This window comes from Nymphaea colorata, chromosome 7 (assembly GCF_008831285.2).
Source record: "Nymphaea colorata isolate Beijing-Zhang1983 chromosome 7, ASM883128v2, whole genome shotgun sequence".
Taxonomy (NCBI): domain Eukaryota; kingdom Viridiplantae; phylum Streptophyta; class Magnoliopsida; order Nymphaeales; family Nymphaeaceae; genus Nymphaea; species Nymphaea colorata.
The window spans coordinates 4,019,257-4,032,492 of NC_045144.1; the positions used below are offsets into that span (position 1 = coordinate 4,019,257).

General features: G+C 40.6%; 1 protein-coding gene across 1 annotated transcript; it reads right to left on the bottom strand.

Moving 5' to 3' along the window:
• Positions 1-3,051: 3,051 nt before the first annotated feature.
• LOC116258183 (B-box zinc finger protein 22-like) lies at positions 3,052-6,008 on the bottom strand. Its single transcript, XM_031635331.2, has 2 exons — positions 5,538-6,008; positions 3,052-4,027 (listed from the first exon to the last, which is right to left on the bottom strand). The coding sequence occupies exons 1-2, from the start codon at positions 5,718-5,720 to the stop codon at positions 3,545-3,547; spliced, it is 666 nt and encodes a 221-aa protein (XP_031491191.1). The 5' UTR covers positions 5,721-6,008; the 3' UTR covers positions 3,052-3,544.
• Between the last annotated feature and the right edge of the window lie 7,228 nt (positions 6,009-13,236).

The following is a 13,236-nucleotide window of genomic DNA, read 5'->3' on the forward strand; positions in this document are numbered from 1 at the left end:
TGGCTGCCGGTAGCCATTAACGGAGAAGATCAACATCGTTCCCGAACCAAGGAGACCTTGGGTAGGTAGCCGTGCCTTCTCCTTGAACACAAAGGAGTTGAGATGCGACCACACAAAAGGGTGTTGAAGAAGGTGTTCGCCTGTGGTTCTGGACAATCGTCTTCAACCTTGACATCCGGTGAGATCTCAGCCTTAATAAGGCTTTCTGACTTCCTAACACTTGGTGGAGGAGATCTCAGTCAATGCTTATTCACGACATCGTCTTTTCAAGCCATGCATTCAAGCTTGTCTTGTCTAACTGGGATTGAAGAGACAGTATCGAGTGAAGAAGAAGATCCCGTTGTGGGTAGCTCGAGGAGAAGAAAGGAGCATCTAGTTGATCCTAAGATCAATCCGCTTAAATCCGGGACTCTCCCTGAGATATTTACGATTGGATACGGCGTTCCATGATCAACCATAAGATTTGAGTCACGAGGCCAGATTATGGAACGAGGAAGGGGAAGAAGAAAGGAAACCACACAGAATAAGAGAAGAAAACGTGTGGAGAAGGAAACCCGTCATTCTCGCTTTCTGAAGAACGTGACAGGATATATCTCTGATAAAAAAGTGATTGCCGAAAATCCACCGAGAGTTTTGAGGCGTGTCATCACTCGTAGGAAAGCTCTCGTCATCCTCTCCAACACACTAAAATTTCAGGCAGATCGGACCATGGAAAGACAGTCAAATCTGCGACGGAAGTCGATGGTTTCCGCCGCTGCCGCTCAGACGCAGCCATCGCAGATATGCCACTTGCAGAGGCTATTTCCGGCGATTCCCTTCGGCGAGTCATATACCGTTGGATTCGTAATTAAAAGTTCTATAATATATCCAAAATTCAAGGTATTTGAAGTTGATTTGACCATCGAAACCTTGTTTGTAATTTCTGAGAACCTGTCAACCTGTTTGCCCGATTTCATGGTGTAGTTCGGAGAACCGACCAACATTCCGGCCTGATCCGGAGTCCCCCGGTCAGCTCGGACATGTGGGTGACTATTCCGAAATTTACCCTGGGTGTGTATTAAATTTTATACGTGGATTAAATATTATGCAAGGGCATTTCTATCTGAAAGATAGCTGTCAACCCTAGCGCCGATTTTAAAAAAGAAAGTCCCTGTCACGCCAAAGGAGGAAGTCTAGTGCGCCGTCCCCTTTCCTTATCCGTTGGCGACACTTTTGGTAAGGGGATCCACAGCTGATTGACGAGGAGGACATGTGTCATCACGTGAGGAAATTGGTGCCTCCAGCTGGTCCACTCAATAGCGACGGAATAGGAAGGAGGAGAAGCCCGCACACCAACTCACCCCAGTTCGTAAAAGGAAGGAGCGATCTTGCTTGATCCATTCCTATTTCTTCGGGAAAGGAAAGCCGCTCGATCCTAAGTTACATTGAATATGAACTACAGCAAAAAAGGGTAACTACGAGGTGGCGCCACTAGGAGAGGACACATGGAGGTGGACATCTCGCCCAACCCGCAGGAGATCTTCTTTCTTAATTCCGCTCCAACAAATAAGGGAAGATCCTTAAACCAGATAGATGCATTGAATCGGGACGCCTTCCACCTAAGGCAAGAAGATTGACGCGATCTTGGGGATCAACCTCAATTATTCGTGGGGATTCTATCGCCAACTAGGAAAGAGATCCACTTTCCCTTTGGGTGATTCCCTATCCCTAGCTCGGGTGAAGGAGGAGGCGGCACCTTTGGAGATCTTGAGAAGCAAAAGTGACAAGGCGGGTGTTGACCGGAGTCCGATCAACATACCTCGCCAGAGCTTCCACCCTTCACCGAAAAAGAAGGAAGACACGCGTGTTTAGGCGCATCCTAAGCTTGCTTTCCCCTATCTACAACACTTCCTAGGGGTCACTCGATCAACTGTAGAGGTCATGAAAGGAGGAAAAGGGGCGTAACCTTGAGGGAAGCCTCAACGTTTGCTGGCGCTCCGGCGATTGCATCCCTCTTTCTATACAAAAGACCAGGGTTAAATTGGTCTCACGGGTGAAGGCTTTCTCTCATTCGAAGTTGATTTCTTGTTAAGTTCGTAATTTGATACTTGCTGGTTTACATTCCTTGATTGATTCCAGCAGGGGGCGTGAGGTGGTGACCACTACCGTGGGTGCGTTGCTGCCCGAGAGAGAAGGAACCGCAATCATCGGGCGAGATCGACGATAGCCTCCCCCAATCGACACTTGCTAGACTCTTGGGGTTGATTGGGAATCCGGTGACGATATTCTCTCTCTCTCTTACGTTCATACTTTGATAGAATCTTGATCCTTCTAGTTTCTTTTTATTCTATTCAAGGAGTTTTGCTGCTCGGGACTTGAAGGGAGCCGAATACCGAAGGGCAACTCACTAGTTGCTGGATTTTGCCTTCGGTGATCACGTAGAAACCCTAAGCGTGGCCTTGGGAGGTAAACTCGGTTCACCCTATAGAATCATGGGACAAGGGTGTTCTTTTGTTTTAGCCGTCTACGGACACCACAACCGGCTGGGGTTCCTCTTAGGCCGTGGGCTGAGGACATGACTCCCGAGTTAAATATGGCTTACCTAAGAGAAAGAGTGTGGTTTGACCGTTTAAGGATTGAATGACATGATGGTTTGTAATGAATGTATGGTTTAGTGAGGAGAGAATTTCTATGTATGTTTCGATTGTAATAAACCTACCTAATTCATTCTAGTTTTGTAATAGGTTGAAACTGGGCTTGGGGAAGACACACCTGTACTCTCTTGACCTATCATTAAGCCGGGGTGAGTGTTCAATGGAAACCAATTCTTGTATTTAGCATTTAAACCTATTAAACGACAACCTCCTCCTACATCTTGGAGAGGATTGGCATCGGTTTTGCTTGCATTGGAGGTCCGGTCCTACTACTCGCTAAGATGTTGCCGAAGGAATGCCACTTTCAGTAAGTAGCTCATAATAGGAGGTTTTTGGTCCCTCCGTTCGGCCAAGACGTACATGCAACGTAGTTTTGCTTTATGGTAGTTCCCTAATATTGGAGAGGAGAATCATGAGATAGAGAGGAGAACTGTTCTGCGATAGAACGATACAATTGCAAAACCAGTAACGCCTGGGGCGTATGAAAGTCATACCGAACAAATTAAACCTGACTTCTCTTTCAAAGGACATCTAGACAGCGGACTTGAGTACCATTGCTGGTTCTCCAATCCTCCATAGTCCTCCTCGAGGGTGCAGTACTGTATCTAAAAGAAACACGAAATCAATGAAGAAGCTGCTAGATTACAAGAAGAAACCCATGTTAGTTCTGCAGTCTCGAGCTGCTTCTTTTGCCCTGCAAGCGAAATCATTTGATTCAGGACGATATATATAGGTCAATTTTTGTCCCAGCATTATCCAGCTACTTTGGGTGCAAGATCTCGGTGGGAGTGACAACTTAAAATTTTCAATGCTGATGACGATACTGAGGATGATGAGGAAGAAGATGGCACGCGAACGGCAAGGAGGCACATAGAAGGGGGTGCGCCTACAACCACAAACTTGGGAAGAGGCTACAGGCATTCTCCTCCGTCAGCGTCACCCTTTGTCAGACGTACACTGTTGCGATCGTCTTCCGAGTTCGGAGGAATAAAGTCTGCTGGGAAACCAACGAAGAAGCCACCGATATGCTCGTGCTCCGATGAAGATGTGGTGGTAAGAACCACCTCGTCCAAGGGCCAGTGCGACGGGAACCCAGGGACCCGTTCTTCGCCAGAAAACTGGGTAGGGGCTTTCTGATGATTGTACGAACCGCGCCGGTGCTTCCTTTGAGAAGAAGCCGATGAGGCAGCCAATGGCTCGACGGAGGAGTCCTCGGCGGCGGGCGAGGGCAACGACACCAAGCCGGGGTTGGGCTGATGCAGACCGACCTTGACTCCCGTTACCAAGAACCGCTGGTGGGAAGACCCGTAAGCGGTGGCGGTGTGAATGCACATATCGCACTGACGGCACAGCAATGCTCTGTCCTCCAAGCAGAAAAAGTAGCCTGCCTTCTCCTGCACCTCCCTCGTCCCATTCAGCAGAAACAACAATTTGTCCTTATTAGTACCACTTTCGTTTTCTACAATCTGAACTAAAGGTCCGGTTGAATTTGAGCTTAAGAAAAATCGAGTTACCACCTTCTGTTATTTTGCAAATGAAATCCCACTTCCTCAGAATTAAAATACAGATGAATTTCAAAGTGCTTTTGTTTTTTCGTCAATCAAGTTTCCACATCAGTAACTTTTAATGGGACAGAACATTTATCAATTAATTCGACGCCATTGTTTCGCTATCGTTTCAGCATCAGATGCTGCCAAGGACGTTGCCTCTTAGCTTATGTGCATGCACGGTTCAAAGACGCTTTTTCAAAGCTCACAAAGCACCAGCTGCTTTTGTTAATGTGGAAAACGACTTCTCACCAGTAACTTGATAGTCAGTCATGACAATCATGTCTGTAGGTAAGGGTTCCTTCCTCAGATGAACTAACAACACAAAACGAGCAGGTCCTAGGAAAACTGTTCTTCTTCTTCTTCCTGATCCCCCCCTTTCTTTCGTTTTACAGGCAATAAGACAGCGGAAAACAGGTGTTGGATGACCACCAAGGATCGGCAATCCAACAACAAAGCTTAGACGCTGTGGCATCGTCCTGTTCTTTTCCCTTTTGCTTTTCTAGCCCTTCTGCAGGGAACTTCGATTCCTCTTGAAGAACAAGAAAGGAATTCGACCAAGTGCTCTACTGGTACGAGTGAGATCACGGAGCTCGAGGAACGTTTGATTCGCCGCATTCCTCGGAACGTTTAGATTTTGTCGTTCCCCGGCTGTTTCGAGTGACCCTCTAAAACACCGTGAAATGAACGCTTTACATTTACTCTTTCTCGTTTATTCTTATGACGCTTAAAACGCCAAGAAGAAGATGGGTACACGACCTATCCCTAGCATTTTCAGTATGAAAAATCAAACGTTTATTCCACTGTCAAGAACAGAGCCTCAATCCCCACGAGGGTCGAGAGGCTGCACCCGTCAACTTAATATGCACCAGCACGGGACTCATAACTCTTATTATTAGACGCCCGATGACCACGACTACTCATAGGAGACCACCCTATGTTCCCCTCTCCTTGATCCGAGAGATCCTGGGGAAGGAGACATAAAAAGGCAAACCGGATCTTACATATTGACAACCACAGTGCACAAAATTTTTCCTTGACCGACGATCGAAGAAGAAAATCAGAGAAGAAGAAGTGGGCGGACGTTTTTCCTCAAGATTGACAAAATAGACAGTAGAACGACGATGAATTGTCTAATAAATCTGCCTACACGTTTCGTAACTTCTAAAAATAATCTTCTATCTATTCAAATTGAACTTACGGGCTGCAACATCAAAAAGCAAAATTTGAGGAGGGAACTTGGAAAAGGGTAGTCGATGCTCTAGCTAAAGATCGATCCCCCATCGAGTTTACGGCCGATTTTGTTCCCATACTTTCCTGTTCTCGTATAGATAAGGCGGTGGGTATCGTCTGGTACCTGGCAGATATCGCACTTGGGCGTGTGGGAGGAAGGGGTAAGCAAGGGGACGCGCTGGTGCTTGCCGGCGAGCTTGTTGGCGGCGTGGATCTTGTCGTCGCAGTGCCAGCACAAGGCCGCCTCGTCCGCGCAGCACAGCACCGTCGCCTCTGCGCTCTCGCACACGTCGCACTGTATTTTCATATTTATCCAGTTGCCGATGCCCGCGTCTCCGCCCTCTCTGTTTCTGTGCGCTTCTCTGGCTTCCGGTATTCTAACTGCTCGAATGGTGCTGTGGCACCTCGCCTGAAAGATCGATCCACCGCCGCAACCACTTCTTTCGCCTCCAAAGTTTAGAAGGGATCGCCGTCGATGCTCCAAAAATCCGATACACAAACAGCGAAATATCTAGGGGAAGGGAGGTAGGTAGGAAAAGGAAGGGACGAAATAGAAAAGGGAAAGAAATGGAGCCCGCAGTTGGAACACGAGGGAGGGAAGGTAGAAGATATTTAAAGGTGCGGTTAGGTTGATAGGCGGCCGATTGGAAAAGGGAGGGGGGGTTCGTTCTGTCGCACAAGCGGCAGTCCCACCTCTATGAATTAATGACGCAAAACCTCCTTCGGCCGTTGTATAAATGTATATCATAGAAGTTTGTTTTGCCTGAAATTTATTTATTTTCCGACCGTCTTTCCGGCTTCTAAGATCCTTTTCCGTTTGAGAAAGCAAATTGAGTTCGAAGACCAACAAATGTGAGTTTTTGATGCGTCATTTAAACACGATAACTTGGTTTCGATTAACATCTCAATCTTACACAAATTAAGCTATGTAGTGGAGGTACAAACAACTAAAATTATATGAAGCCGGTTAACTTTCAGGGGAATTCGCTGTCCCATTGTTGGTGGGCCCTCGCTTTGATGACCATGATAAATGGCGAAGCTGCCTTTTCCCCCGCCCAATACTTTCATCGGCTGTTGGTGGTCCCCGGACAGCCTGTCTCCCCTTTTCCCTCATTGCATGTGACACCGCATGGCTCGTGATCGACACACGACTGAGTCATTGGGTTAGCGAGTTGAATCTTAATATAACCTGAATCCTCCGGCTAGTCAAGATGAGTTAGGGGGTAAGTCGGAGCAAGTCAACGGAAAGTCAGGAGCAAGCAGGCCAACCTTGACTCTGACTAGGTTTTTCAGCTATCCGAGCTGACTTAGGCGTTTTTTGAGTCAATTCTACGAGTTGGCCACACAAACTTATCCGTCTCAAAATTTTCTAGAGACTTTCCATTTACGGTATAAATCTCTTTCTCCTTTCATTTTGGAGCTCAGATTTCTCTTCTCATCACAATTTCCTATTCAACAGTTTATGAAATATGTGGATTAAATAAACAAGTTGGTTATTTCGATATACCATTTCGTAGCATAGCATCACTCTGGTTTACAAGACAACAACCCACAAAGCTATTGTTTTAAAAGCAAAACGGCCTGCGATTCACCTACTTGAAATAGAACTTTTGTACGGAACGTTTTCGATCAATTTAATCGAAAAATGACTATTTAAGCTGATTGCAAGTCACACAATTGACTTATTTAAGCTAACTTTTATATAAAGAAAAAGATAGTAACTGAGCTTGAAGTATTACACTTTATGAATTATGAACATCTCAACTCAAAGCCAACATACAGGAAGAAAAAAATATGACAAGCTTAAATTGCAATCTAACTTTGAAGTCGGCCGTTTCTCATGTTTGGCTGTGTTTTTTGGAATGAGATTGAAAATCATGGGCTCCATTAAAGGGTAGAGCCAGAAACTTTTTTATGGAGGAGGACAAATTACAGTTTGACGGAAGTAAAAATATCTTCTTTTTTTTCAAAATTTTTGTATAGGACAAATAATTTTTTTTAAAACTTACTATAATTTTTTTTAAAGATTTTTCTTTTAGAGGGGGTCAAGGCCCCTGAATTCAAGAATGACATTTGGAAAAAAAAAAAAAATCAAGGAAACGACAAACGTGCAACTGTTGGGGGCCATCCAACTGCATGAATCCTTTGATGCATTGTTCCTGGATGATGTAAGACAGACGCCACCCATCAATTCCCATCGGACCGGACTACATGGTTTACTACTGTTCCACGCTATTTAAAGTTTTGTGTCCATTCAAATAAGATGCGAACAAAGATGTAGCAGAACAAAAGTAGCAACATGCCTTCAAAAGAATTGAATCGGGGTTCATTGCCTCTCAGAATCCAAGCAAACTATTTTTTCACTTGATTCAATCGTCTAAGTTTATTTAACATGACACAGTAACATATATAACAACTGATTATTTGAATTTTTAATAAAGAATAAGTTTGTTTTTTTCTTCTGAACATAGAAAATTGGTGCATTTTCTGCCTTCCATTTTGAATTCTCAACAAAGAAAACGTTCAAATTTTTGTGTGTTTAAAAGACGACTTCCATTCAGAAGAACAATACAAAGCAATGAAAAATACCATTAATTGCATATACAATTCATTCTAGCAACGGCATTCTTATAATACATGTATATTTGTATGTAAGAAGGAGGCTCTCTTGGACACCTTGTTAATTACTAGCTCTCTGTCGCTCATTAGCCAATATCAGATTCTGATATCGCTGTCTTTTCCTAAAGAGATTAGTCAATTTCAAGGACAAGAGAAACGAATTGTTACGCCTATGAGCTTTATTAGTATTTTTTTATTTTTAGAAAGAGAGGTTTTCGAAATGTTCTGTAAACTTAGTGGGTTCATTTTGTAAAACAAGAGGAAAGTAGGCTTTTTGGAGCCCTATCATCCTTTTTTCTTTTCTCATTCTGCAAGAGACAGAGGGTGTTAAGAGAGAGTGAGAAAAGAGAATGAGAGAGTTACGGAATAAATGAGAGGGAGAAGGGGAGAGAACAAAAGAGAAAGAGAGATATAACTGGGGAAGAAGAAGCAGGAGACGTAGCATAAAGGGAGGTGAAATCCGAATTTTATTTTAGTTTTCTCCTTCAGCTTTTAATTCTTCTTTTAAATTTGCAACATAAGTAATTGTTTTGTTTATTCATGTGCGGTAGCTAGTCTTGACTTGGATTTTAATGATTGTGGTTTTCCTTTCTTCAAGTGGACGCTAATTATTTTGTACAGTGAGTTTTTAGACTAATTTACGTTATTCAATTACTATTAGGTGGGTTGGCATGTGAAATCATGCATGAGGACGTGCCCAAAGACCATACTGAATAAAACTTCTCAACCATTTGTGAGCAGATTCTAGTGTAGTCAATTTTAATGCTTGTTTGTGATTCGCTTAGTCATTTGGTAGATTAATTAAAATATTAGACGTTTGCAGCAGATTTAGCATGGTTGAATCCCTTAGTTTTAAACTGTTGATCTATATGGTAGACTATTCACGAATTTAGATGTTTACAGTTGGTCCACCAATGCTTAGATCAACTTTTATAACTATGATTAGGAAAGATGATTCACAAATTTTGCATGAGTAGCCTATGTTTATTTTGATTATTTATCATGTATGATTCAGTTGTCCTTGAAATGAATTATTATTGCTAGTTGGAAAAGAGTGATTTTAAATATGCCAGATTATGTATGCTATATAGCAGTTATTGTCTTCTTAAGAATAGATTGTTTAAAGATTGAGATAGGTTTATATTAATCCAGTTTGTTATTATATTTTAAATAAGTAATTATCATAAGGATAGAGATGTACAAGAGTACTAATAAAACTAGTAAAACAGTTTTTATAGTTACTAACTGCAAGAACTGCCTAAGGGAAGCGACCAAATAAGAATACCCCACAAATATCAGAATAAGTTCTCTAAACAATACTTGATTAGTTAACTTATTGTCAACTTTGGATATTCATTTAATAAGATCCTTATAAGACAGCATCTGTAACCTCTTTGGGAGTTTGGATTGATTCAAGAATGGTAAAAATCACAAAATTTCACAAAAGAGTGAGCCCTTCAATAGTGGAACCACTACACCATCGTGGTGAAAGGCACATGAGTGGTGTGCCATCGGCTGAAGCCATCGAGAGTGGAACAGAGGCCTCCTCTCTCATTTGGCCAGCCTCTTGATGAGAGTGAGTATTCCTTTGAGGAAATACAGTGAAAAATGAGAAAATTATATGAAAGAGTTGCATATTTAGAAGAAGGAAGTTTAAGAATACGCTAAGAGCAAGTGAAAATGGAATCCATGATATTTTTGCATGTGTGAATGATACTTTTTCTTGGTGCATTATGTTTTATTGGTTGAATATAAAATTTTTAATAATCTACTTAGTGGGGTGTTACAAAACATTATTTAAATATTTTCCATTTCAACTGAGTGAAATAGAACTTCTTAACCACTACTAAATATCAGCAAATTGTTGCGCCATCCAAATTCTTATTGTAAATAGTTGATCATTGATCTATCTTTTTGGTGTGTTATTTTTGGAGGGAATGTACTAGATATACTGCCCATCATGGTATACAAAGAAAATAGTAACCACTACATTTCAAATTTCTATTATGTGTTACTGTCAGAATTTAAATTTCTGTTCTAGTTACGATATAATTTTACACTTCGAAATTTATAAGCTAAGTTATAGGTTTCTCTGCACTCCTTGGAGTTGGGGGTTGTTGTGCAAAATGAAATTGATCTAGATCAAAACCTTTTTAGATGAGGTCCAAATGCACGTCCTGGAAGCCTCGACAAGATTCAGGCATGATGGAGAATTATCAACAAAATGATTAGCTTTGTACATAATATTTTATATTATCTCTAATTGCATATGAACTCTACACCTGTAGCATCTAAGCCACATATCTGTAACCACTCTTTTGCATGTTTCATATAAATTGTTAATAAGCAATGTAAGGCAAAGAGTGAACAAAAGCAAAAAAGGAAAAGAGAGTCAGTGCATGGTTTTCTCCCCTTAAAATTTACTTTCATTTTCTCTTTTTCATCTCTTATGTGTTGCCTCTGCCACAACAGTCATTCCTATGCTCAAACAAGTTGATCCCACCTTGATAGACTCACTTCGCATCAGAGTATCACATCTTCAAATCCTACAAATCATGCGTCTCAAATGCGTGAATCTTTCAAAATGTCATTTTAGTTGGCATTTGATCTGAGGTGTGGGAAACCCCTATTACTTACACCATGTAGAAAACCTGGGGACTGTTCTTTTGTCCCATTCATTTGCTGGACAAAAATTTTTCAACATAGAGCATGGCTATGGTGATGACTCTCTACCAAGAATAAGTTGGGATCCATTGACGGAAGTCTGCTTGCACCAGATTTATGAATATCTGAACATATTCTGGAAATGCAACAATGACATGGTGACCTCGTTACTAAATTCTCTTTCAAGTGAACTTGCTACTAGCATGATCTATGCCACAATAACATGGGCAGTGTGGGGTGGACTTGAAAGAACGGTTCATTCAAAGCACCACACCTTGTAAGTATCAAATAAAATCTGCCATAAGCTGATTGAACCAAGGTATGCAATCAGTTGCAATTTATTTCACAAAATTCAAAACTCTTTGAGATGAACTTACCTCCTTGTCCATGTGAAGCCTTTTGAAAAGTGGTAGATCAACAACAAGAAGATTGCAAACTCATTGAATACTATTAAAGGGTAGATTTGTTGTTGGATCCTTTGCCACTACTAGGAAAGTCTGCTCGCTTGTTTTGCAGGAAGAAAAATAATGTGAGGCTCATATGCACTCAGTTGTGGATCATGTTGGACTGGTTGTAGCAAATTAAGATCCTTAAACAACCAAAACCAAGAATAAAAGAAAGCAGTGTTTCTGCACACATTGTCAAATCTCTGGCCATTCATGGCAAATGTGTATTAACTTGAATATGTATCACTTGCATTCAAGAACCACAAACAAAAATCCAAGAAATCTATTACTAATACAACAGTTGAAACAGAGAAGAACGAGTCTTTCATCTACAGTGATTCAGCCTCTGACATTGTACGTAAATAAACCAGCAAGGAGGTGGCACCCTCTAGATGAATACAGCCTCTTAAAACAACTACTTGAAGAAAAATCAAACAATCATGTTTCTTCATCACATATTAATTTTATTGGTATGTCTTGCACTCAATCTAACTCATGGATTATGGATAGTGGAGATAGCGACCATATGTTTAGCTCTCTTAAATCTATGATCAATGTCTCTCAACTCACAACTCTATTTCCACTTAAACTACCTAATAACAATGTTGTGTATGACTCTCATTGTGGATACGTTGTATTAAAACATGAACTCACCCTCAAACATGACCTCCTTATTATTTATTAGTTGACCGATTTTTCATACATTTTGCATTGTTGCCTTTTATAATCAAGGTTGTTTTCTACAAGACCCGATTTTCAAGATGGTGACTAAAACCGATGAATTGAGATAAGGACTGTTCCATTTTCAAGCCCATCCTAAAGACAATGATTACAAGACCATATTTGCTTTATTATCTTCACTAAACCAAATCGACATGTGGCATTAGCACCTAGGTCACCCATCAAATGTCATAAACAAGTTGTTCCGAGCTCATGATTCCAACATAAATATAAAAATGTTATTATCATGAAATCTATCATCTGTCCAAGCAAATTGAACTATCATTTGTGTTGAGTAATTTCAAAGCAAACCATGCATTTGAACATATGCACTTTGATTTGTGGGGACTATATTATGTTACTCCTTCCTTCAATGGCACTCACTATTTCTTGACTATAGTGGATGACCAGTCAAGAGTTATATTAGCATATTTTATAAAACATAAACATGAAACAATGTTTGTTATACGAAATTTTGCAATTATGATTGAAAGTAAAATTAAAACCAACATATTAAATATCATAAAGGGCAATGGTTTTGAATTCTTTTGACATGATTTGAATCATGTTTTACAAAGCAAATGAATATTACATTATCACTACTCCTACACAGCACAACAAAATGGTGTTGTAGATTGGAAGTGTCGACATATAGTTGATGTTGCTCATGCTCTCAAACATGAAAAGAATTTACCTCTACATCTCTAGGCAGAATGTGTTCAAACAACTAATTTAACTAATCAATAGAACTCCTTGTGAAAACTTAGAAGACAAAACACTATTTGAAGGTTTCTAAATGCCTCTATTTTACAACCAACTTAAACACAATTTCAAAATTTGATTTAGAACATGAATATGTGCTTTTCTAGGGTGCTCATTTGGTCAAAAAACATATATTTTATTGATTTATAAAGCAAAAAAGTTGTTCTCAACCAGAGATGTCAAGTTTGTAGAAACTAAGTTTCCATTTCATGAAGCAAAACAGACTTCAAAATCATTAAATAATAAAGATATTATAGTTATTGTTGCTAGAGAACTTGAGTTTGAAAATAACATGTTGCTAAACGAAGAACCATACTCAAATTCTTTAAATCAGGCTCAAACACAAGCCTCTAAATAACTTCATGATACAATTGCATCTGAACCAATTGAAGACCAAAATCAAATTGATGATGAACCAAAACATTTTCAGTTGCAGCAAAAATCCTACTATAATCAGAAATCTTTGAGCTTAGACGTTCCTTGAGAGCCAAGAATCCTTTAGTACTCGTTCAAGATTTTTGCTGTGGAATTGTCTTGCCGAAATCATCATCACTAACACCACATGGAGATCAGTCCTTTTCACTATACAAGCTTCAATCCTCTTCAAAGTGT